Raw genomic sequence first — 25,579 nt, 5'->3', positions numbered from 1 at the left:
ACATCACAAAAGGTAGGGAGGACTGGATTACAAATGCTAGTGTACACACACACAATACAAGAAAGGAGAATGAAGTGGACTGGCAATGCTAGAAAAAGGACCTCAGTACTCTGGTATCAGACTACTAAGAAGCCTGCCTAAAAACCTTCAAGATAGTGTACTTGACAATGACTTTCCAAAGAAACTTAAACACTATCTCATTGAAAAAGTGTTTTACAGTGTTGCAGAATACTTATGCCATTAAATTTGTATATATTGTTATTCATTATCAATGATGTAAAAATGTAAGCTAAAGGGGTAGAAAAATAAGTGATAATGAATGTTACTACTTTGACATGTCCTATATCACACATACATTTACTGTACACAGTGTAATCTTACAGGATTAAATAAAATTCAATTCAATTCAATTCAAAAACTAGAATCACATTTCCTGACAAAATGCTATACTTTCTGCTTTCTAATGTCCCAAACAGTCTGCTTTCCAATACCACAATCAGCAGTTATGTTTGCAGCAGTTTCCCCCTTCTCAAGTCTGACAATTGATTCTAATTTTTGTTTTAATGTCAACACGTTTCTTTCATTTCTCCATCATCTCTCTTACAAATTCTTCTAAGATGCTTCACTGACACATACTGATAAAAATCAGAAAACTGAGTTTATTTTTGATTTACACAGAACAGGCTATCGATAACAATGGAAATGGTACTCTGTGCATGAATAATCCCCGCAACAATAATCGGGAGTACACTATATGTGGATGAGCATTACCATTTAGCACACACATAATATTAGAACTGCGATCTGCCACCTACATCTCATTCTGTGTAAAACAGCAGAATATGACTCCAAGATTACCACTGTTACTACTGTACTGAGATATAAATGTGAAATCACACAGGAAAAAACATTTCCCACATACATATAAATATTACTGCAGACATACTCAGTGACAATTTACCATTTAAAATGTTAGTATTAAATTATACAAAAAGTATGACACACATCAGTAATGAGATGGAGTGGACTTGGCAGTGGGACCCATGAAAAATATCTTCAATAGCAGCATTTTTTAAAAGGGGGTGGGGGGCATGCACAAATGTAATCTTGACTCACTCAGTCATTCATCTGTTGTGTTCTCATCACAAAGAAGAATCTTCAGATATGTGAACAATCAAAAAATCTCAACTTTGTCATAGTGTTGAGAACCAAGAGAATGAATGGATGTATTCATAGTGGCCAACTTCAGTGGTACAACATTTACAAAGTAATATGATAACAGCTGTTGTGACAGTGAGATCTGAGTTGATTCATCGCAAACACAAGCACTGCTAAAAGAGTTATAATTATGTATCATGGAATGCATTAATTGTAGCATATTGACAAAAAGAATGTGAAGTGCACATGCATAGTACACTGAGAATTATTCTCTTAAATGACTGTAAACAATTATCTGAATCCACAATTTTGGAAAACTAGCAATTTCTTTGGTGACGTATTTGCACATCATTACAAACATATTATTGCATAAGCACTAATACTGAAGGATGCAGTGATCTAGAAAACTGCTGCTTCAGGTTAGCTGCCTAGTGTAGGAAACTTACTTCTGAAGCCCTTCTATTTGGTTTAACAATGATTGCTTTCTGCCCTCTCATTACCCAAATATTTGTCTTCAATATACTGCATTTTGGTCTCATATTTGTTGAACCACTTACCAAAGCCACAGGATTACTTTGCAAAAACTATGACGTTTGCTGACATTGCAAGTATAGTGATAAAGGACCAAAACACATTCATACCAGACCTATGCATTAACATCCAGGAGCAGTACACACACACACACACACACACACACACACACACACACAGAGTGAGAGAGTGAGAGACTGGCACACACAATTTTCGCAAGATGTGTGAATATCACTCCATTGATAATATGAAAAGGATGGATCGCTATTCACTATATAGAGAAGATGTTGAGTAGCAGTCAGGCATGATGAAAAGATTGCTATACATTTAAGATTTCAGCCAAAATATGTTCTTCTGAAGTAGAAAACACACATACATTCACAGAAGAAAAACTCACTCACACAACTACTGTTTGCGGCCACTGAGTGACAAAATAATTTATGATGCTAAAAACAGAAATCCTTTGAAATGCAGAATAATGAATACTTTCCATTTCACTACATGTTACAGTAGGGTTCCTTCCTGTTTCATTTGTGTATGGAGTGTAGGAAGACTGACTACTTAAGTGCCTCTGTGCATGCAATTATTAGTCTACTCTTGTCTTTGCAGTCCCTAAGGGAGCAAAACATAGGATGTTGTAGGATGTTCCTCCGTTCCTCACTTAGTACGGCTGTTGAAAATTTGTAAGTAGGCCTTCACAGAGTATTTGACATTTATTTACAAGCATCCACCAGTTCAGGTTCTCAGAATCCTCCCATGGGTCAAAAAAATCTGTCATCATTTGTGTTGCCCTTCTTTATATATGTCCAACATCCCCAGTTAGGCCTATTTGGTAAGGGGCCCACACACTTGAACAGTATTCTAGGCTAGGTTAAATGGTTCAAATGGCTCTGAGCACTATGGGACTTAACATCTGTGGTCATCAGTCCCCTAGAACTTAGAACTACTTAAACCTAACTAACCTAAGGACATCACACACACCCATGCCCGAGGCAGGTTTCGAACCTGCGACCGTAGCGGTCATGCGGTTCCACACTGAAGCGCCTAGAACCGCATGGCCACACCGGCCGGCAGGTTAGGTTACTTGAGCATTCTGTAAGCCATCTCCTAATGGATTAACAGCATTTTCCTTGTATCCGATCAGTCAACAGTAGTCTATCATCTTCTTTATCTGCAACTGAGCATATGTGATCATTTCATTTCACATCCCCACAAGTTCTTATGCCCAGGTATTTGCATAAATTAGCTGATTCTGAGTGTGACTCACTGATATGGTGGCCATAGGATACTCCATTTCTGTGTTTTGTTAAGTGCACATTTTATCTTACTAAGCATTTAAAGCAAATTACCAATCTTTACATTGCTTTGAAATATATCTAGATCTTACTGAATATTTGTGCAGCTATTTCAGATTACACTTTATAATGAAGTTCTGTCTGGAAAAAGCTAATTGTAGTATCTGAAAAAAAAATCTGAGTTATTTGGTTATATGTAAGGTCATTAATATATAATATAATTAGCAAGAGTCCCAACAAGGCTGAGAAAAAAAGAGACAATAAAAAATAAACTTATTAATAAAAGGCAGAGATTGATCAATGAATCTGTATGAACTAGCAAATTTTATGAATACATTTTGAGTACAGCAGAGAAATTGCAACAAACATGCCAATATTATATGTAGCTATTATAGAAAAAAATATGCAGCAAGTACAGTGATGTTTTTGCCATCCAGGGAGTCTGAGGTCAGGAAAAGGGTGCAAAAAATTTAAGAAAAAGAGACAACATGTATAAAGGAAGCACCCCTGTGTACTCAAAGAACATGCAAAAATATACAAGCACCGTTAACTAAGATAGTAAATAAGTCTTTCAGCTCAGAGTATTTAGAAGCCAAGTGTTTTGCCTCCACCAAAGAAAAATAATAAAGAAAGTATGGAAATTACAAGCCTGTCTCTCTACTGACATCCTCAAAAATAATGAAATTCATTATGACAGACAGATTAATGAACTGCCTCAACAATTATAGCCTCTTTAATGAAGCACAATTTGGTTTACAAGATAACAGAAAGATAGAAGCAGCCACATTACAATTTATAAGAGTGGTGGTCAGTGCCATAAACAAAAATACTGTGTCACATGCATAATTTGAATTTGTCCAAAACTTGTGACTCTGTAACTCATAACAGTCAAAACTATAGTGAATTTACCTGTCTGTAATCTGAATTCGAGTTAACTGATTAATCGGTATTTCATTAGATATGCAGTGACCAAAACGTTCATTAAATAACTAACAGAAGAAAAGAGTCTACAATTCTCTGCCCTATATTGATACTCATTTTCTGTATCAGTTTTATCAGTGCTGTTTTCAAGCAGTTGTGGATCACTACTTCTGCAAATGATGTGTTAACTGGTTGAGTAAGATGTCCTTAGACCTCCTGCAAATAATATTTAATTTCTATAAATTTCTATAAATAATTTCTATAAATATAATCCTACCCCCATGAACCATGGACCTTGCCGTTGGTGGGGAGGCTTGCGTGCCTCAGTGATACAGATGGCCGTACCATAGGTGCAACCACAACGGAGGGGTATCTGTTGAGAGGCCAGACAAACGTGTGGTTCCTGAAGAGGGGCAGCAGCCTTTTCAGTAGTTGCAGGAGCAACAGTCTGGATGATTGACTGATCTGGCCTTGTAACACTAACCAAAACGGCCTTGCTGTGCTGGTACTGCGAACGGCTGAAAGCAAGGGGAAACTACAGCCGTAATTTTTCCCGAGGGCATGCAGCTTTACTGTATGGATAAATGATGATGGCGTCCTCTTGGGTAAAATATTCCAGAGGTAAAATAGTCCCCCATTCAGATCTCCAGGCAGGGACTATTCAAGAGGACTTCGTTATCAGGAGAAAGAAAACTGGCATTCTACGGATCAGAGCGTGGAATGTCAGATCCCTTAATCGGGCAGGTAGGTTAGAAAATTTAAAAAGGGAAATGGATAGGTTAAAGTTAGATATAGTGGGAATTAGTGAAGTTCGGTGTCAGGAGGAACAAGACTTTTGATCAGGTGAATACAGGGTTATAAATACAAAATCAAATAGGGGTAATGCAGGAGTAGGTTTAATAATGAATAAAAAAAATAGAAGTGCAGGTAAGCTACTATAAACAGCATAGTGAACGCATTATTGTGGCCAAGATAGACATGAAGCCCACGTCTACCACAGTAGTACAAGTTTATATGCCAAGTAGCTCTGCAGATGACGAAGAGATTGGTGAAATGTATGATGAGATAAAAGAAATTATTCAGGTAGTAAAGGGAGACGAAAATTTAATAGTCATGGGTGACTGGTATTCGAGAGTAGGAAAAGGGAGAGAAGGAAACATAGTGGGTGAATATGGATTGGGGGAGAAAAATGAAAGAGGAAGCCGTCTGGTAGAATTTTGCACAGAGCATAACTTAACCATAGCTAACGCTTGGTTCAAGAATCATAAAAGAAGGTTGTATACATGGAAGAATCCTGGAGATACTAGAAGGTATCAGATAGATTATATAATGGTAAGACAGAGATTTAGGAACCAGGTTTTAAGTTGTAAGACATTTCCAGGGGCAGATGTGGACTCTGACCACAATCTATTGGTTATGAACTGTAGATTACAACTGAAGAAACTGCAAAAAGGTGAGAATTTAAGGAGATGGGTCCTGGATAAACTGACTAAACCAGAGGTTGTACAGAGTTTCAGGGAGAGCATAAGGGAACAATTGACAGGAATGGGGGAAAGAAATACAGTAGAAGAAGAATGGGTAGCTCTGAGGGATGAAGTAGCGAAGGCAGCAGAGGATCAAGTACGTAAAAAGACAAGGGCTAGTAGAACTCCTTGGGTAACAGAAGAAATATTGAATTTAATTGATGAAAGGAGAAAATATAAAAACACAGTAAATGAAGCAGGCAAAAAGGAATACAAACGTCTCAAAAATGAGATCGACAGGAAGTGCAAAATGGCTAAGCAGGGATGGCTAGAGGACAAATGTAAGGATGTAGAGGATTATCTCACTAGGGGTTAGATAGATACTGCCTACAGGAAAATTAAAGAGACCTTTGGAGAAAAGAGAGCCACTTGTATCAATATCAAGAGCTCAGATGGAAACCCAGTTCAAAGCAAAAAAGGGAAAGCAGAAAGGTGGAAGGAGTATATAGAGGGTCTATACAAGGGCGATGTACTCGAGGACAATATTATGGAAATGGAAGAGGATGTAGATGAAGATGAAATGGGAGATACGACACTGCGTGAAGAGTTTGACAGAGCACTGAAAGACCTGAGTCGAAACAAGGCCCCGGGAGTAGACAACATTCCATTGGAATTACTGACGGCCTTGGGAGAGCCAGTACTGACAAAACTCTTCCATCTGGTGAGCAAGATGTATGAGACAGGTGAAATACCCTCAGACTTCAAGAAGAATATAATAATTCCAATCCCAAAGAAAGCAGGTGTTGACAGATGTGAAAATTACCGAACTATCAGTTTAATAAGTCATAGCTGCAAAATACTAACGCAAATTCTTTACAGACAAATGGAAAAACTGGTAGAAGCCGACCTCGGGGAAGATCAGTTTGGATTCCACAGAAATGTTGGAACACGTGAGGCAATACTGAACCTACAACTTATCTTAGAAGCTAGATTAAGGAAAGGCAAACCTACATTTCTAGCATTTGTAGACTTAGAGAAAGCTTTTGACAATGTTGACTGGAATACTCTCTTTCAAATTCTAAAGGTGGCAGGGGTAAAATACAGGGAGCGAAAGGCTATTTGCAATTTGTACAGAAAGCAGATGGCAGTTATAAGAGTCGAGGAGCATGAAAGGGAAGCAGTGGTTGGGAAGGGAGTGAGACAGGGTTGCAGCCTGTCCCCGATGTTATTCAATCTGTATATTGAGCAAGCAGTAAAGGAAACAAAAGAAAAATTCGGAGTAGGTATTAAAGTCCATGGAGAAGAAATAAAAACTTTGAGGTTCGCCGATGACATTGTAATTCTGTCAGATACAGCAAAGGACTTGGAAGAGCAGTTGAACGGAATGGACAGTGTGTTGAAAGGAGGATATAAGATGAACATCAGCAAAAGCAAAATGAGGATAATGGAATGTAGTTGAATTAAGTCGGGTGATGCTGAGGGAATTAGATTAGGAAATGAGACACTTAAAGTAGTAAAGGAGTTTTGCTATTTGGAGAGCAAAATAACTGATGATGGTCGAAGTAGAGAGAATATAAAATGTAGACTGGCAATGGCAAGGAAAGCGTTTCTGAAGAAGAGAAATTTGTTAACATCGAGTATAGATTTAAGTGTCAGGAAGTCGTTTCTGAAAGTATTTGTATGGAGTGTAGCCATGTATGGAAGTGAAACATGGACGATAACTAGTTTGGACAACAAGAGAATAGAAGCTTTAGAAATGTGGTGCTACAGAAGAATGCTGAAGATTAGATGGGTAGATCATATAATTAACGAGGAGGTATTGAATAGAATTGGGGAGAAGAGGAGTTTGTGGCACAACTTGACAAGAAGAAGGGACCGGTTGGTAGGACATGTTCTGAGGCATCAAGGGATCACAAATTTAGCATTGGAGGGCAGCGTGGAGGGTAAAAATTGTAGAGGGAGACCAAGAGATGAATACACTAAGCAGATTCAGAAGGACGTAAGCTGCAGTAGGTACTGGGAGATGAAGAAGCTTGCACAGGATAGAGTAGCATGGAGAGCTGCATCAAACCAGTCTCAGCACTGAAGACAACAACAACATAAATATAATTCTAATAATTCCAATGATTTTATTGACTTTAAGTTATTTATTATCTCCTGTGTTTATTCTTCTGTCACAGAAAGTACCATACCATTGTTTCAACAAATGGTTTCTGTGTCTTTCTGTGTTCATCAGATTCGTTTTTTTTGCACTTAGTTTTTTCTCTGCTGTGGCAAAATACTCGTTAAGGAAGTTAATTATATCATCTGCCCCAATCATGGTTTTTAGCTGCAGATAAGTTTGATTTTGTTTGGTGTCTGTGAGTTTGTCAGTACACAATTTGAATATACAGTTAGTCTGAGGCCTTGACTTTCATTTTTAATATTTTATATGAGATTTTGTTTCTAGTTCTTTGGCTACTTGAAGTGTTTGCTGCAGTAGGTTTTAAAGCTTTAATCATTACTTGTTTTATCTAAGCTGTACAATTTTTTTAGAGACTAATGGATCTTTTTTTATCTATGTCCCACATTTGCTTTTTCTTTTGCATGTGGTGTTTGTTATTGGACTTGTTTTGTGGAGATTGTAAAAAAAGCTGTTAACAAAATTGTTAATGAGAATAACAGGAGATTGGCCACTATTATTTTTGTATTTCAATTATTGTAACATTGAATTTTGAGACATAATTGCTACCCTTTAGGGGAACGAAAGTGCTTAGTACGGCCAAAAGACACATATAAAAATAAAATCAGACTGAATCTTCTGTCGGTTCTTGGTAGAACTGGTGCTTTTCATTTATTATAAAATCAAACAATGGAATGTCCAGGTGTGAATAAAACACATAAAAGTACAAGTGATAACACTATCTTCGCTTTTGTAACTATTTTTTCCTTTGTTGGGGAGAAGAGAGGGGTATTTTGGCTCAGGTGATAAAAGGAAGGGCAGACAACTCAGACACCAGGATTAGAGGAACTAACTTTCCCTCCCTTCTCCCTAAGGAAGGAGCTAATAGTTATGAGAAATAGGATTGTGTTGTCAATTTTAATTTTATGTTTGTCTATAAACAGTATTAAACATTTTGAGCCTTAAGGTAAGCACTAGCCAGCACTTCTGTCTCATAATTAATTAGTTTTCTTGGCTGAATTTTTCTTTGCTACAGGTATTGTAATGTTGAATAATTGAGGCCCTGAATCATCAATAGGCACTCAGACAAGACCAAGAACGTTGCCAGTTTTCAGACAAATGCTCCTTCACATATACACAAACACACACACACACACACACACACACACATCAATAAAGCTACACTGCCCCAATGACATCGTGCTAGCATTGCAGGTTTGACTCACCCACTTGAGCTGCAGCAATGTCCACAGAGGATTTGTCTGGAAGCTAGCAAGTTCTCAGTCTGGCCTACATGCTTATTAACTAGTGAGTACCTCAACTGAGTTTGTTTACTCCTTAAATAATTTCTATTTGACCAAACACTTACCATACCATATTGTAATACTGTATTTTTACAGGCACATCTTGGCTTGTGGTCACATTTGCAATGCTGGGAAAATTAGCCATTACTGCATCATATGGCACAATATATATCTTCACAGCAGAGCAGTTTCCAACTGTGGTTCGCAATGTGGCATTGGGAGCTAGTTCAACATGTGCTCGCATGGGGGGCATGACTGCTCCATACATCAATGTTTTGGTAAGAGCATCACACACATACATACATACACTCACACACACACACACACACACACACACACACACACACACGCACACACACACACACACACACACACATGTGCAATACCTAAAACAGTTTAGTGAAGTAAAGTGTAAGCACACATGGAATATATAATCCTTAGGTTTTATGTGGTAAAAGTTCAGAACATTGACAGGTATTCCAATGATAAATGTCACGGTGGCATTTGATATAGAGAAGGTCCAATGGACACTATGGAACTTGAGAAACATATCATTTTATTTTTGTCTTCCTTTCCTTTACCCACTTCTCTGCAGAGTTCGGCATCATAGTGATTGTGGATGGTCAGATACTCCTCGGGTGCCACCACCCCCTCGTGGGATGGAATCTGTGCACCCCATCCATCTGCATCTACAGTAAATCTCATGCTCAAGTGTGAGAACATTTTTCTAAATGTTTGTGTAGCATGTATGAGAGGTAAGGTGTGGGTCCAGTCCAGTATTTACCTAGTAGGGTCTGGTGAGTAGCCAAAAATCAATTAAGGCTGGCTGGCTCACCATCCCTCAATGTTAATCCATGAGGATGATTCAAAACAGGGCACACTCACCTCACCAAATCCTGGTAGTTGTGCGTTAAAGCACTCATCCAGGTGAGTTGGACTTGACAAACAAATAACACAGACTACTTATTTTTAATGTAGCTTAGTTTTTACTGTATAAAAAGTAGTTTGTATTTTTGTATACAAGTTCCTTTGTTATATTTCTGTTTTAGATTTCTGAAGATGGAAATAACTCCAACACATGTCATGCATACTTTGTGATTGATAAAGTCATTCTTCACATGTTGTATGACTTTTTATGCAACCTAGCCACTTCACTATGCATATATAACACAAACTTAATAACAATTCGTAAAATAAGGGAAATTCAACCACTCATGTATAATGGGCAGATGTGTGGAGTATAAAAACATGTAGCTCCGTTGATACTAGCTTTTGAATTCTTGCACTTTTCTAGTAAAGGCACACATTCACACACACAACCACAGACACATACCCACATACTCCTGTAACCATGGAAGTGTGCATTCAGGTGGCTGTGTGGTGATGTGTGTGTGTGTGTGTGTGTGTGTGTGTGTTTGTGTGTGTGTGTGTGTGTGTGAATGTGTATACTTTTACTAGAAAAAGTGTAAAGTGTGATCAGTGTTTCCTGTTATGTGATTCTATGTTCAACACATCAATCCACTATAAGTGAGTGATTGCCTTTCCCTTAGTTTATGTATTTAACACAGACTTAATCTACAGAAAAATGTTCTGTAGAATGAGAATCAGAATTTTATTGTTTCATTAGACAGAAATGTGAATCACTGATTTAAAGTACATGAGGCTCTTCAGATACAAACAATAAATTATTTTTTGTTACCGTATTTTTAAACATAACAAATATAATTGAAATGTGTTGTCCATAATATTTTCTTACTAAAATTAATATTTAATTTACTGTTGCCAGCACAAGTTGTCCACATTAGTCTCTGAAGCGCCTGGTATCATCAATTGGAAATTCTTTTACTGAATAACAAAATTTATTTTCAATGATAGAGTGTAATTTTCTTTGTAGTCAGTGCTAAATCCTTGCTGTGGTAGTTTCTCCCTTTCAGTTTGTTACAGATTTTCATTGGCACACACTGCAGAGTCTATGAATAAAGTTAAAATCTAGAGATCAGATATGAAATTTTCATCATTTCTTTGATTGTTGAAACAGATTCCCCATAAAATAATTCTGAATTCTGAGGCACGAAGGTGCACGTTTCATAAATATGAAGACTGGAATTTCTCTCTAGATATTAGTCAGAATAGATTCCTAGGTGTTAGTTCATGCTCTTCTTCCAACTGCTGTCCAGTGGTAATTAGTTTAGTCTGTGGATCAATGTTCACCTCATTTTGACCCAATGTGTCTTCTGGGACTTAGGTCTGCTGTATTGTACAGTAGAATAGCTCTCTCAATATCATCAGATCACCACATGAAGAGTGCCTCAGGGCTCAGGTCTGGGACCTTGCTTTTTATTATTTTTGTTAATCTTGTACCTCTTTGTACAGAATATTGTACATTGACCATCCTTGTGATGGCATTATGATACTTATCGATAATTCATTAGACAAACTTCATGTGTCATTCATTAAGGTTTTTAGGGTTATTGTGGACTGGGTTGACATAAAAGATCTTTCTGTTAATTACAGTAAAACAAACTGAATCCAGTTTCACAAAATCTCTAAAGATTCAGAAATAGGAGAAAATTATTTTATTCATAGCTGTTATTTTTTGGCAACTCTAGAACATATTTGAGGATGACATTCACTTGTCAAATATATTTGCAACTGATGACTGAGTTTTTATTCTGAAATATGAGAAAAACTAAAGACAAGCAGATAGTTAGAGCCACATGCAGGAATCTTTTTAAGAAACTTGGAATCCTTACATCCACTGCGCAATACACAGCTATTACAAATGATTGAAGCGATTTCATAAACTCACTGTAGCTCCATTCATTGACATGTGGTCACGACACACTACAGATACGGAGAAAAACTCATAAAGTTTTGTTCGGCTGAAGCCGCACTTCAGGTTTCTGCCGCCAGAGCGCTCAAGAGCGCAGTGAGACAAAATGGCGACAGGAGCCGAGAAAGCGTATGACGTGCTTGAAATGCACTCACATCAGTCAGTCATAACAGTGCAACGACACTTCAGGACGAATTTCAACAAAAATCCACCAACTGCTAACTCCATTCGGCGATGGTATGCGCAGTTTAAAGCTTCTGGATGCCTCTGTAAGGGGAAATCAACGGGTCGGCCTGCAGTGAGCGAAGAAACGGTTGAACGCGTGCGGGCAAGTTTCACGTGTAGCCCGCGGAAGTCGACGAATAAAGCAAGCAGGGAGCTAAATGTACCACAGCCGACAGTTTGGAAAATCTTACGGAAAAGGCTAAAGCAGAAGCCTTACCGTTTACAATTGCTACAAGCCCTGACACCCGATGACAATGTCAAACGCTTTGAATTTTCGGCGCGGTTGCAACAGCTCATGGAAGAGGATGCGTTCAGTACTAAACTTGTTTTCAGTGATGAAGCAACATTTTTTCTTAATGGTGAAGTGAACAGACACAATGTGCAAATCTGGGCGGTAGAGAATCCTCACGCATTCGTGCAGCAAATTTGCAATTCACCAAAACTTAACATGTTTTGTGCAATCTCACAGTTTAAAGTTTATGGCCCCTTTTTCTTCTGCAAAAAAAACGTTACAGGACACGCGTATCTGGACATGCTGGAAAATTGGCTCATGCCACAACTGGAGATCGACAGCGCCGACTTCGTCTTTCAACAGGATGGTGCTCCACCACACTTCCATCATGATGTTCGGCATTTCTTAAACAGGAGATTGGAAAACTGATGGATCGGTCGTGGTGGAGATCATGATCAGCAATTCATGTCATGGCCTCCGCGCTCCCCCAACTTAACCCCACGCGATTTCTTTCTGTGGGGTTATGTGAAAGATTCAGTGTTTAAACCTCCTCTACCAAGAAACGTGCCAGAACTGCGACCTCACATCAACGATGCTTTCGAACTCATTGATGGGGACATGCTGCGCCGAGTGTGGGAGGAACTTGATTATCGGCTTGATGTCTGCTGAATCACTAAAGGGGCACATATCGAACATTTGTGAATGCCTAAAATAACTTTTTGAGTTTTTGTATGTGTATGCGAAGCATTGTGAAAATATCTCAAATAACAAAGTTATTGTAGAGCTGTGAAATCGCTTCAATCATTTGTAATAACCCTGTATATATTCTCTTTGATGTGCTTCATAAGGAAAGAAAAACTCAATTTTTAAACTGCACAGTGTGGTACAGAAAGGAGTCCATTTCACTGGCTGTAAGGTTTTTAACACCCTCCCTTGAAGAATTAAGTGTTTAGTAGAAGATGAGTTCCTGTTTAAAAAAATCTTTAAGGCAGTTCCTATTACAAGGATCATTTTGAACAATAGAAGAATAACTGAATTACAGTTTTTAGCATTTCTTGTTTTGTTAAATGCAAATATATGCCCAAATCTATGTTTGTAATCCTGACTATTCTCTATTGTAAACACATATTTTGCTATATTTATTTTCTGTAACATTTATTATTTTGTAATAGTTATTTATCTCTCAAAATTGATTTTCTTTAGTAGAACCTAAGTTACTGTTGCTGGACAGTAGTAGAGGAGACACTGTTGATAGCCCCTTGGTTCATCTGTGCAGCCAGTTCCCAACAGTTGCATATCTGTTTACGCGTACTCATCTCTGCGGCCATTATCTATGAAATCATTTTCTTTTGTTTTTATGTGCTACCATAGATTTATGACACATTCCGTATCCTGCAATATTGTCACAACATGGATCACTGGAACAAGAAATAAATAAATTTTAAAAAAATAAAATAAAATACAAGATACAGGTCATCTGCATCCAGTCCAATGATTTGGAAACAATTCATGAAGACATGCTGCAGTAATTTGTGTGCAATGTGTTGGACAGCCATCATGTTGATAGAAGAAGTTTGTCCTAGCCTGCAGAGCAATGTCTTCTAGCATCCAGGGATGATGATCTGTTAGGAGACAGTGACACTTGTGTGCGTTCAGCTTTCTGTCTACGAAAAAATGGGCCCATGAGCTGATGGTTCACTAACCCACACCATTGTCCATGAATGTTAAATTTGGCTTCATCACAAGATGTTTGATACATCTGGAGTATCCTGTTTTAATATCCATGTACAGAAGTCAACATAGTTCTCATAATTGTTTCCATGCAGCTGTTGATGGAGAGAGACATGATAGGGATGCAGTTTATGCCAATGGAGAGTTTGTAGGATCTGGCCTGACTCATGCCATTTCCTCATATTATTGCACGATAGCTACTGTGCATATCAGTTGCATCTGCAACAAGAACATTAATTTCCCTCTCTTCTGTCATCACTTGTTTCCTTCTGTTGCATTGTCTAGGTGTTACACTACCCCTTTCATGTAACTGGTTGAAGACATTGACAAACAATTGCCGAGATGGTTGACATCTATTGCAATATCTTGCCATATACATCATACAAGAATGAACTGCATTCTTGCTACACTCTCCATACACTTTGAGCATGTCAGCTTTTTCTGCATCGGTAAATCCCATCATCCACTCCCGAGCTACTGTTTGGACTGTCACATGCTAACTGACTAGCAAGCTGCAATACACCAAGGAGCACACAAGCACACTGTAAGCAAACATAATAACATCATATCTAGCAACTAAGCAGGTTGAAAGGCACAAACAAGTGTCAGTGTGGAAACTTTTCAAAACACGATATCTCATAAATGACTTGCATTAGAATCCTGCGACATACACCACTGATATTCTATTTTAGTCTACTTTTGCTTTGTTTTGTCAATAGGCATCATACCATTTTAAATAGTGTTAGTTTGCGCAAAAATACTCTTTCTAAGTATTGTTATACACTGTTTATTGCCTAACAATATGAGCTGATGACTACCAATCCATTCTGTGAAAACCGAGCATCAATAGCACTTTCCATTTCTGCAATATTTGCAGTGCAAGTTATAAGTGATTCACCCTGTGTATTTTCGTATGGGGATTTTCTGTAATATTTATTTTTTATGTAATATTTATCAGCAAAATTTATTTTTCTGTTGTGAACTTAAGTACAGAAACGGCATTATGAAATGGAATAGCACAGTTTCATAATACCATAGAATGTAAAGACAACGAACTTGGAAAACTGACACAGTCTATTTTCTGTGGTGTACTCACAACATTGATCAGTGGAATAAGAAACAAATAAAGTATCATACCCCAGGACTTTGACAAAAAATTATTTCTGAAGCTCCTGGTGTTATTAACTTAAAAGTTTTTTTGATATTTGTTGTTTCGCATTAAATCACATCAGTTGTGCCTTTATTGCCTTTAAATTTAATCATTTTGATTAAACCAGTGTTCTATCTATCTAGTACTATATTTTTGACACCTGGGAAAACTTAATCTATTGTTTTTTTTTAAATACATAAGTGTTAGCTGCCAATAATGTGGAATGGACTGGATCCTCTGGTCGAACAGAACCACTGGAAATGGTTATGTCCAGCTACTTGAAGACCATTCATGGACTTCATATTCCCAAACAACAATGCAACATGTCACCAGACCACAATTGGTTTGAACAATATTCTGGGCAATTTGAGTCAATGATTTGTCCACCCGCATCACCCAACATAGATTCCACTCAAAATTAAAGGGACGTAATCGAGAGGTCAGTTCATGCACAAAATCCTGCATTGGCAACACTTTTGCAACTACGGATAGCTATAGGATCAGCAAGGCTCAGTATTTATGCAGGGGACTTCCAACAACGTGTTGAGTCCATGCCACACAAAGTCACTGCACTACTCTGGGAAAAAGACTTTTGTCACTTCCACATATATTTACGATAGGTAATACTCCGTACTTCAACCAGTCACCAACTCTATATAGCTTTCAAAGAAAGCTTTTTATATGATGTTACAACAGTGTATTATGGATCACTACTGATAATGGAAAGTGATTCAGTCAAAGCTTTTCTTCATAAATATTTTATGCACTTATTAAATATCAAAATAACTTGGCAGTGACTGAGCTGTTTATTAATTTATATAGCACTATTTAAATTGTGTTAAAAATTTTAATATGTATTAGAGCTTTCATTAATTTATATATTAATATTTAAATTGCATTCAAAATTTTAACAAGTATTAGAGCCTTTCTTACATTTAAATGCACAACATTAATGCACTTGATTGCCGAATGTTTCAGAATACTATATGGCGACCATTACCGCTTCTAATATTTGGTACAGTGTCTACCACTGCAGCATTTCTGGCTCTGATATTGCCAGAAACTCTAAATCGAAAACTACCAGATACAATTGAAGATATGGAAGAACAAGAAAAGTAAGTGTCAATTTGTCATTTTCTTCATAATACTGACATGTGAGTAGATTACAGACTTAAAAGATGAAATTGTAATGAAGTGGAATAGGGCTTACTAGAACAGATAGAGCAAGGACTGAGACAGTGACAGTAATAGTGAAAGAGAAGCCAAGACACACAGGAAAGACAAGATCAAGATAGTATTGGAATATTATACAGTCCAGTCATGTTAATGTGACTGCCACCTGTGTTTGATGTCAACATACAACAATCATTCACAAGTGGAAGGTGCAGTACTAGCAATGGAGGGTATATAATGCATGTCAAATGGACGTGGAAAACAGTGTAATCATCATCGTAATGTGGAAACAGAGAAATTTATCTGACATCCAAAATTATATGACCACTGGCTTTCAGGCCAAGGGTGGAAGCATTTCCAAAATGGATAGGTTTGTAAAATGTCCATGTGTTGCAGTGGTTAAAGAATACCATGCGTGGCAAAACAATGCTACCCAAAATGAGTGCCGAGACAACCGTGGTGCACGACAGGCTGTAGATGACAAGGATGAACAATGGCCGCAGAGATTAGTACTACGGATATGCAACTGTTGGGAACTGGCTGCACAGATGAACCAAGGGACTACCAACAGTGTCTCCTCTATTACTGTCCAGCAAATGTTACTGTGTACAGGTCTCCACAGCGTGCGCCTGGTTTACGCACCCACAATGATGGAATTTGCACAACAATACCGCAACAGTGCATCCACTGAGTGGTGACAGGTGCTCTTTATGAATCATGTCCAAAAGCAAGCATTCTGCAACAACTGTTGGGAGGCTCCATGCTGGAGAAGGAAGTGTTAAATTCTGAGAAATGTTTTCATGGCATTCCCTGGGTGATCTTGTCTTGCTGGTAGACACAGTGGACCAAACAGGTATGCATCTATCCTTGGGGACCATGTCCACCCCTACATGCAATACCTTTCAGCATATGCGCATTGTTTGAAGAGCACCAAGATGAATTTACCATACTCCCTTGGTGACCAAATTCCTTAGATTTAAAATTAATTGAGAATCTGTGGGACAAACTCAATCAGGCTATTCACACCATGGATCCCCCATCCAAGACCTAGTGCAGCTGGCCATTGTTAAGGTGGTTAGTCAAGCTTTTGACAGGTGCTTACATAAATGTGACTGGACAGTGTACACGGTGCAAGTGTTACCTTTACATCAAATCACCAGTGACTGCATCCCTTAACAGGTTCACAATAGACAGAGGACTGTACACAGTCTATACTCCCAGCAAAAAGATCTGACGTACTGGCAAGCTTGGTGCCTGAAAATTCATAGTGCTTACTGACCACTACATACTAACAATCACACTACACCACAAATTGAACCGAGGATCACTGAATCAAGTACAATGTTTCAGTTTCAACAGCATATTTTACTATGTGCATATGACATTTCTGCAGAAAGTAAGGTTTGCTGGCATAGATTCTATCTTGCATTGATGTCTTAAAAAAACAGTTGGGTTCTGATGTTCAAAATGTAAATTATGAACCACCATCATTGCTCACTGCAACATCCAACCTTTACCAATGACACATCAAAATTCCCTGTGTGAACTTGGAATTATACAGAGCTGCGATGTTTCAAAGTTAAATGCATATCAATTAATCATACCTTAGTTTTGGCAGAAGACCATCCCTTTGCTTCTCAACAGAATTCATGAAATATTCTTTAGGTTGCCTTCAACAAGTGTAAGCAATTCTCGCCTGAGTCACAACCTAAAATGAATACTTTTCTTACATACTAGGAATCATTATCATCATCATCATCTTCATCATGTTATATACTCTCCAGCCCTGGGTATATTTGGAATACAAGCCTCTCCATCTTTTCCTATCCTCCCATACCATGTTTCTCTCTCTGTCCATCTTCTCTCTCTTCACCACATATTCCTTCACCCCAGTGATCCATCTGTCTCTTAGTCTTCCTTTAGATCATTTGTCTCCTACCATCATTTCATTTTCAGAATCCTTACAACTCCCATTCATTTACATGGTTCAGTCACATTAATGTGACCACCACCTATGTTTGACATGAATGTGCAATAACAATTTGCAGTACACAAGTGAGGCATTGGAAAGAGAGGACCATTGTTTGGCTGTAAGGACATGACAGTACTGCCTTATTATTGTGCAACAGCTGGCATTGGACCTCGCAGCATCCACTGGACATGGTGTATTGAGGCAAACAGTGTAGAAAAGGCTTCAACAGACTGGCATTTATTGTTGGAGACCTGTTGTCTGTGTGCTTCTGATCCATCTTCACAGAATGGAACATCTGGAGTGGAGTCATCAACAAGCCACCTGGACAGTCAAAGAGTGGACCAATGTTCTTCTCACAGACAAGTCCCAATTCGGTTTGAAGAGTGTTCCTAGATGGAGTCTCATCTGAAGGGAATGTGGAACATAATTTTGAGACCCGAACATTGTGGAAAGAAACTGATATTGAGGAGGGTCACTGATGGTGTGGGCAGGGATTATGTTGACCACTCGAACACCTGTTCATGAAATTGTACAGGTCAATCAGAAAGGTTTAATTGTTGTCCAGTATTCTGACACGGTCTTGGGATCTCTTGTATGGTTGTTGCAAGGTGCTGTGCACCCAGACATTGTACTGATGGACGATAGTGCATGACCTCATAGAGAACGAGTGGTTGATGTTTTCATGGAAATGGAAGATACTGCACGCATGGCATGTCCTGCTCACTCTCCCAATTTGAATCCCATAGAGCTTGTCTGGGATGCACTAGGAAGATGGGTTGCATGACGTCAACATCCACCAACAGCTCTCCAAGACTTCTGAGCAGCTCTGCAGAAAGAATGGGCGTTATTGCCTCAACATGACATTGATGACATTATTCACAGCATCCTCCATCACTGTCAGGCCTGTATTGCTGTCAGAGGTGGTCACAGTTGTCACAGTGTGTGTGTAAATCTGTTACATTGGAAAAAATGAAGAACATTTTTGTCTACTGCTATGCACGTTGCAGTTGTTTACATTCTGTATTCTCCACATTGTTTCTACTTTTCTATCACCTGCTTACACTGTTCAGAGGCAAAATAAAAGAATCCTTGCAAAGTTTCGGTTTGTTAGTTTAATTTTGGACACCAGAGTAGCTAACCTTCTGTCTGTCTAATATACTACAAGTGGAATTAGCTCTTTTCACATATGACTAGAATTGTAATCATCCCATGCATACATACCGCAATGGAAGAAATGGAAAACAATGTTCTTAAAAGTATTATTGTCTGATTCTCTATTCGCTTATTGCTCCTCATATATATAAATAATATTCTGTCTAACATACAACAAGCAGAAATAGTTCTTTTTGCAGATGACCTAGTGCTGTAATTAATCCAAGCATACACAGAGCAACAGAAGAAATGGCAAACAATGTTCTTAAAAGTATCATTCTTTGATTCTCTGCAAATAGTCTCAGTCTTGATTTCAAAAAGAAACAACATATTCATTTCTGCATATCAAGAGGTACTATACCGAGATAAGTGTAACACACAGTGAGGAAATAATAATTTGGATGAATACTTCAAAAATTTTACATGTTCATATTGATGAGAATTTAAACTGGAAAAAGCAACTTAGTTTGGCCACATTTGCACTTTAAATATTTGCAAATCTTAGGGAAAGACAAAGTAGTAAGTTGACATATTTTACACATTTTCATTCAGTAATGTCATTCCAAATAACATTCTGAGGTAACTAATCTTTAAGAAAGAGAGCCTTCATTGGTCAAAAAAATGCTGCAAGAATAATACGTGGTGTTCATCCAAGATCATCTAGAAGACATCTGTTTAAGCGGTTAGACTCATAGTATATTTATTTCCTCATGAAGGTTGTTGTAAATAACTGAGTGTAGTTCAAAAGAAACAGTGATGTACATAAGTAAAATACCAGAAGAAAAAATTACATTCATCACTTCACACTACCGCTGTCTTTAACACAAAAATTGGTGCACAATGCTGCAACAAAAATTTTTGATAACTTATCCAGTGATATAAAATGTCTGGCAAGATAACAAAGTAAAATTTGAAGACAGAATGAAAATGTTTCTCCTTGACAACCCCTTCTATCCTGTAGAACAAGTTCTATTATTGTAATGTGTAAAAGGTACTTGGTAGGAATTACTAACTCACATCTGTGTATTATTTTTTTTAAAAAAAACATGTAATCATATTTACAAATTAATTTGTGATGTGAATGTAAAATGACTCACTCCACATCCTTACAGTTTCTTGAGCAAATGATCCATGGAGCGTTAAACTAACTAACAACAAGAAGTCATTTATCATGAAATATATGGTACCAGTAACTCAAACCTTTTTTTCTAGGCCTCTTTCTGGTGCACGCATTGGTGACCACATAGATGAAGTTCCAAAGGAGAGCATCTGAGACGTAGTGAATGGCATACATGCTGTACATCAATGAAACCCTTACTTTAATGGTTTGTGTTGTTAAGAGTGAAGAACAGAAGACGGAAGATATCATACCAGTGTCGGTGAAATTAGAGACTGTACGTGTTTATGTTGCATTTCCTTAAAAATGGCCTTACCTTTTAGGTCAAAACTATGCACACAGAATCTGATCTTGGTTCACATATCATGTATAATTTATAAGCCCTATTAACAATCTCAATGAGCCACTTAAGAAGCCATAGGAAAGCAAAGAGGCATATAGCTTCAAGTAGATTCTTGCACTTTGTGAGAACAATTTCCAACAGCTAACTGTATTGCCTCGTGTGGTTTCAGAACAATCCTTATTCCATATTGGCCTTGAGAATGCATATTTGCAACAGCTTAATGATTTCAAAGTACAAACTGATAAATTGCAGTAGTTTTGTCACATAATATCATTTTATTTTTATTTACACATTGCTCAAAATTTCTTGTTTAATAGAAAGTATTCAGCTGGAACACAGAGCTATCAAGTTCTGAAATATTAGTAGCTTTATACATTACTTTTTATGTTTCCTCATTTGTTAACTGCTTGTCAGTATTTTATTTCTTATGACTAAGAAGTATATGTGTGTGTGTGTGTGTGTGTGTTTACCAGTGTATGTTTGTATTTATACTCTTACCAGTATTATTTGTACTATAACCAGTGAATATATTTTGCCTTGATCTTATTTTATAACTGTTGAAGAAGTGATATGTTTTGGTTTTCTACAGTGTGCCATCTATTTGAATATAATGGTATCCATGAGACAAATTGACCTTCTAATCATGACCATTTTCTATCATTGTGTTTCACTGGAATTTAGCTATATGAAGGTTTCTTCATAGATTGCAGAAATTTCCCTTCTTAGTTTTGATTATTCTCTCATTTATATCTCACATATTTTCTTCTTTCCTTTATATACTGGTTTCAGTCTCAGCTCACTGGGCAGTGTAGGAACCCTAGCATGTAAGAAACAGGCATGGCAGTTTCTGTTCCCCTTGTGTCTCATAGGGATCCATGCTGAAAATCTGCAGTCCCCCACCACTCACGCATTGAGTGGGCTGATGGGTGTAGTGTGATATCATTGGATGTCCCCCTCCAAGACAAACAAACTGGAATTATAACTTTTATTGATGCGATTTGTAGGTTTTGAGATATTTCAATGTTTTCAGTTAAAATGGATGCACTGTAAACACACACACACACACACACACACACACACACACACACACACACACACACACAGAGAGAGAGAGAGAGAGAGAGAGAGAGAGAGAGAGAGAGAGAGGGGGGGGGGGGGGGGGGGGGGGGGGGGGGGAGAGAGAGAGAGAGAGAGAGAGAGAGAGAGAGAGAGAGAGAGAGAGAGCGAGATTAATGTTTTAAAGAAATAAGTACCTGAAAAGTTCTACCTAATTCGAAATATGAGTGTCAGAAAGGTAACAACATAGGTGTGAATGAGTGAGTAAGCATGGTTGTATGAGGGAAATAGATAATGGACATAAATAACTGTGAAGATGTTTTTCTCTTGTGATGTCATGGCAACAATTTCTTTCATAATTTAGTCAGTTTAAACAGATAAATGCTGCAGAAATCCTAACAAAACTGGCCAATGTGCATGGAAATAAACTGCACCAAGGTAGGCTAAGAGGCTGAAATTTATCTAGTCGTACATAACAGCTTACATGTTATTTAATGTACTTCAATAAAATATGAAATTTTGCAATTTCATAATCATAGTTTAACTGAATGAAACACAAATTTGTGGAATAAAGCTAAGAGTAAATAAAATTAAACCAATCCTACTGTTACAGTCAAACCATTTTGGTTTGCAAACTCTTTTTCCACCTACCACAAATGTTCTCCTTTCTCTCTTTCAGTACCCATACATTTTTCACTAATTTTTGTCAACTCCTATTTTTTGTTCATAAATTATGGATTATGTCATTACCATAAACTTACCTGTTATAAAAATCGACAGCTTTCCTTCTCCTTTTTTAGGTACCACAATTATTTTTGTCCATATATCAACAATGTAGTTTAAAAATATTATTTCCTCCCAAAATAAATTCAGTACTAAATGAAGAACAATATCAACCACAACACTCTGAAAAGACTCAAGAACTTTTAGATGTATTAGAAGAAGTTGTAACTGTATGTTGGTTCACAATGTCTAACGCAATTGACATATTTTTGATATTCATTTTACTCCTGTTAAATATTTAAATTATAGAAATATATTTATGCACTTTATATGTTGCATTGTTTCATAGTGAAACATAACCATTGAGGTTACATGTATAACTTGTCATCAAGAAATAAACCTTTTTTGTCAGTTTCCTCAGTTTGTGCAAAGTATTTCCTTTAAAAATTCCTGAGTATGTATATTGATAACACCAAGTATATATTTACAGAGTTACTCAGTTTAATGTAACTCCAGTGTAGTATATGTGTTATGCAATGATGTAAACAAATAATGCTATGTACCTGTATCACTCAGCCTTGACTGAATATTAAAAAATTTGCAAGGGATTATTCCTTTGTATTGATGAGTAATATTTTACCTGCGTGGGTGATGACAAGTGGTTGCTTGTAAATAAAAATATTGTACCAATGTACAGATGACAAATGCATCCCTCTCATCATATAAGCTACAGCAGCATACATTTTGATACAATAAATGAATAACTGTCTTGCCAAGTGCAAGTGTGTCAATTTCATTTTAGTTTGTGTGTCAACCAAGGCTGAGGATATTTCTGCAAAAGTGGTGTAAGTGGCCACAATGGAACAAACAAGGAAGAGTCCATGGAATTGGGTTCGAGGAGCTGTAGGATCAGGTGAAATGTGGGTTTAAACAGAAGTATTAGACTGAAGATGGAGACAGATTTATGTGATAGGTTTTGAGTTGAACTTAATGATGTGAAGTGCTACTGAAGGTCCTGTGCTGAAATTCTGGTACAGTATAATAGTTGTGTGACTTGTAATTAAAAGTGTCAAAAAGCCAGAAGAGGTCCCAAACACATAGTCATTGCACTGCATGACAAAGTTGGTAAGGGCCTTCTTCAGTAGCTATTCAATCCTCAGCAATGATTTTTGACTCACTAGAAAGGGATTTGGAAGACAGAAAATGAAGCTAGATTGTAGATAAGGATATGAGAAATCCCTGGTCAGGAAGTCCTGGCAGGTTAATCGTTTGATTATTTTGTAAGCAAACCCATAGTCACCACACCATGAAAATGTATATAAACATTTTCTTACTGAGCTCATAACAACAGGATAGATGTCACATATCCATAATTTGTCAATCAAAGACAGTGTTAAATGAAGTAAATGCCACAATATTGCATATATTTACATATGTTGTGCCATTATCTACATTTTAAGCAATAAACAACAATGTAGGAAAACACAGATTGCTACTTAGCATAAAGATTGCACATTAAGTTGCAGACAGGCACCGTTAGAAGACACACATAAGCTTCCACCTGCAGCCTTCACCAGAGAAAAAGAAACACACACCATTCATTCACACAAGCAGACACGCCTCATGCACACTTGATCACCTACTCCAGCAGTTCGGGGAAGAATGTTATTGCTGCCAGAGTTGGCTGTCATGTGTGTGTGTGTGTGTGTGTGTGTGTGTGTGTGTGTGTGTGTGTGTGTGTGTGTGAGGTGTGCTTACTGGTGTGAATGAATGAAGTGTGCTTCTCTTATTCTGACAAAGATTGTGATCAAAACCTTATGTGTAAGTGTCTTTTTAATTGTGCTTGTCTGCAACTTAATGGGTGATCTTTATGGTAAGTAGCAGTCTGTCTTTTCCTGCATTTTTGGTATTTCTAGCTGTGGTTTCCATTGTTTTAAGATGTAATACATTTTAATGGAGTAGTTGTCATTTATCAAAAACAGCCTAATGGCAGTACTGGTCTACTGCCTAACAAACCAACTACACAGGGTGAAAAGTGTTTAAACCGACAAATTCTGGAAGGTTGTAGGGGACATCAAAACAAATATTTTTCCCTATGACGATTATTTAAACCAGTGGAGGCCATGTTACACTCTTCAGTTGTTAGAGGCCATATTACCATCTTCAGTTGTTAGAGGGCGTATTACGCTCTTCAGTTGTAGGCAACTGCTGTCCACCAGTGACGTAGTGCAGTATCTCTGTTTACTAACACACCTGGAGTGAGTACACTGATATGGTTGGTGCGTACTATGTAGCGCACCACAACAGTTGAGCTGCACAGTGGGTTTATCAACAACAATATCCTAATCGCCGTATCCCGCACCATATGACCTTTGCTGCCGTGTACCAACGTCTGCGTGAGACCGGGTCATTTAGCATTTACCTGGACAGGGATGCCGCGCACGGTAAGAATGCTCCAATTTGAGGAAGCTGTCTTGCAGCATGTGGAGCAGGATCCTTTAATCAGCACATAATCAGCACATAACACGGGGACGAATCAGACGAATGTAAGAACAGTCCTTCGAGAGAAATTGTTACGTCCATTTCACTTACAGTGTGTCCACAACCTGTAACCAGTTGATTATCTACTCAGAGCACAGTTTTCACAGTGGTACCTGGAACAGTGTGAAATGCATCCTACATTTCCATCCTCTGTGTTGTTTACTGTTGACGCAAAGTTTGGGCGTGATGGAGTCTTCAACATGCACTATTCGCATGTTTGGAGTGAGGATAACCCACATGCCACAGTTACTAGCGCTCATCAAGTGTGGTTCTTCATTAATGTGTGGGTCGTTTAAGGAACCATTTGCACTCGAGCACAGACAATATTTAATTTAGTTAACTTAGATTATATGTATCGATTTTTTAAGACAAGAGAATGCAAAATAAAGGAATTAACACCGCTCTCTTGTCACAGCCAGTAGGCATCAGTACACACTTATGTCATTCGTTGTCCTAGAAGGGCGTAATATTTTGTGCGGCTCCACAATTAGCCATATT

General features: G+C 37.8%; 1 protein-coding gene across 2 annotated transcripts in view; it reads left to right on the top strand.

The window, feature by feature from the left end:
- The window catches only part of LOC124547635 (organic cation transporter protein-like), a 155,398-nt gene extending 134,187 nt beyond the window's left edge, over positions 1–21,211 (top strand). For both annotated transcript variants that reach the window (XM_047125228.1, XM_047125158.1), the window contains 3 exons: positions 8,930–9,111; positions 15,983–16,119; positions 20,514–21,211. In XM_047125228.1, the coding sequence (XP_046981184.1) occupies positions 8,930–9,111; positions 15,983–16,119; positions 20,514–20,574 (380 nt within the window). In that variant the 3' untranslated portion in view covers positions 20,575–21,211. The remainder of the gene's footprint in view (positions 1–8,929; positions 9,112–15,982; positions 16,120–20,513) is intronic.
- Positions 21,212–25,579: the final 4,368 nt, after the last annotated feature.

This window comes from Schistocerca americana, chromosome 1 (genome assembly GCF_021461395.2).
Source record: "Schistocerca americana isolate TAMUIC-IGC-003095 chromosome 1, iqSchAmer2.1, whole genome shotgun sequence".
In the NCBI taxonomy this organism is placed as follows: Eukaryota; Metazoa; Arthropoda; class Insecta; order Orthoptera; family Acrididae; genus Schistocerca; species Schistocerca americana.
The sequence above is the reverse complement of the archived record's forward strand: the minus strand, read 5'-3'. Positions and strand labels throughout refer to the sequence as shown.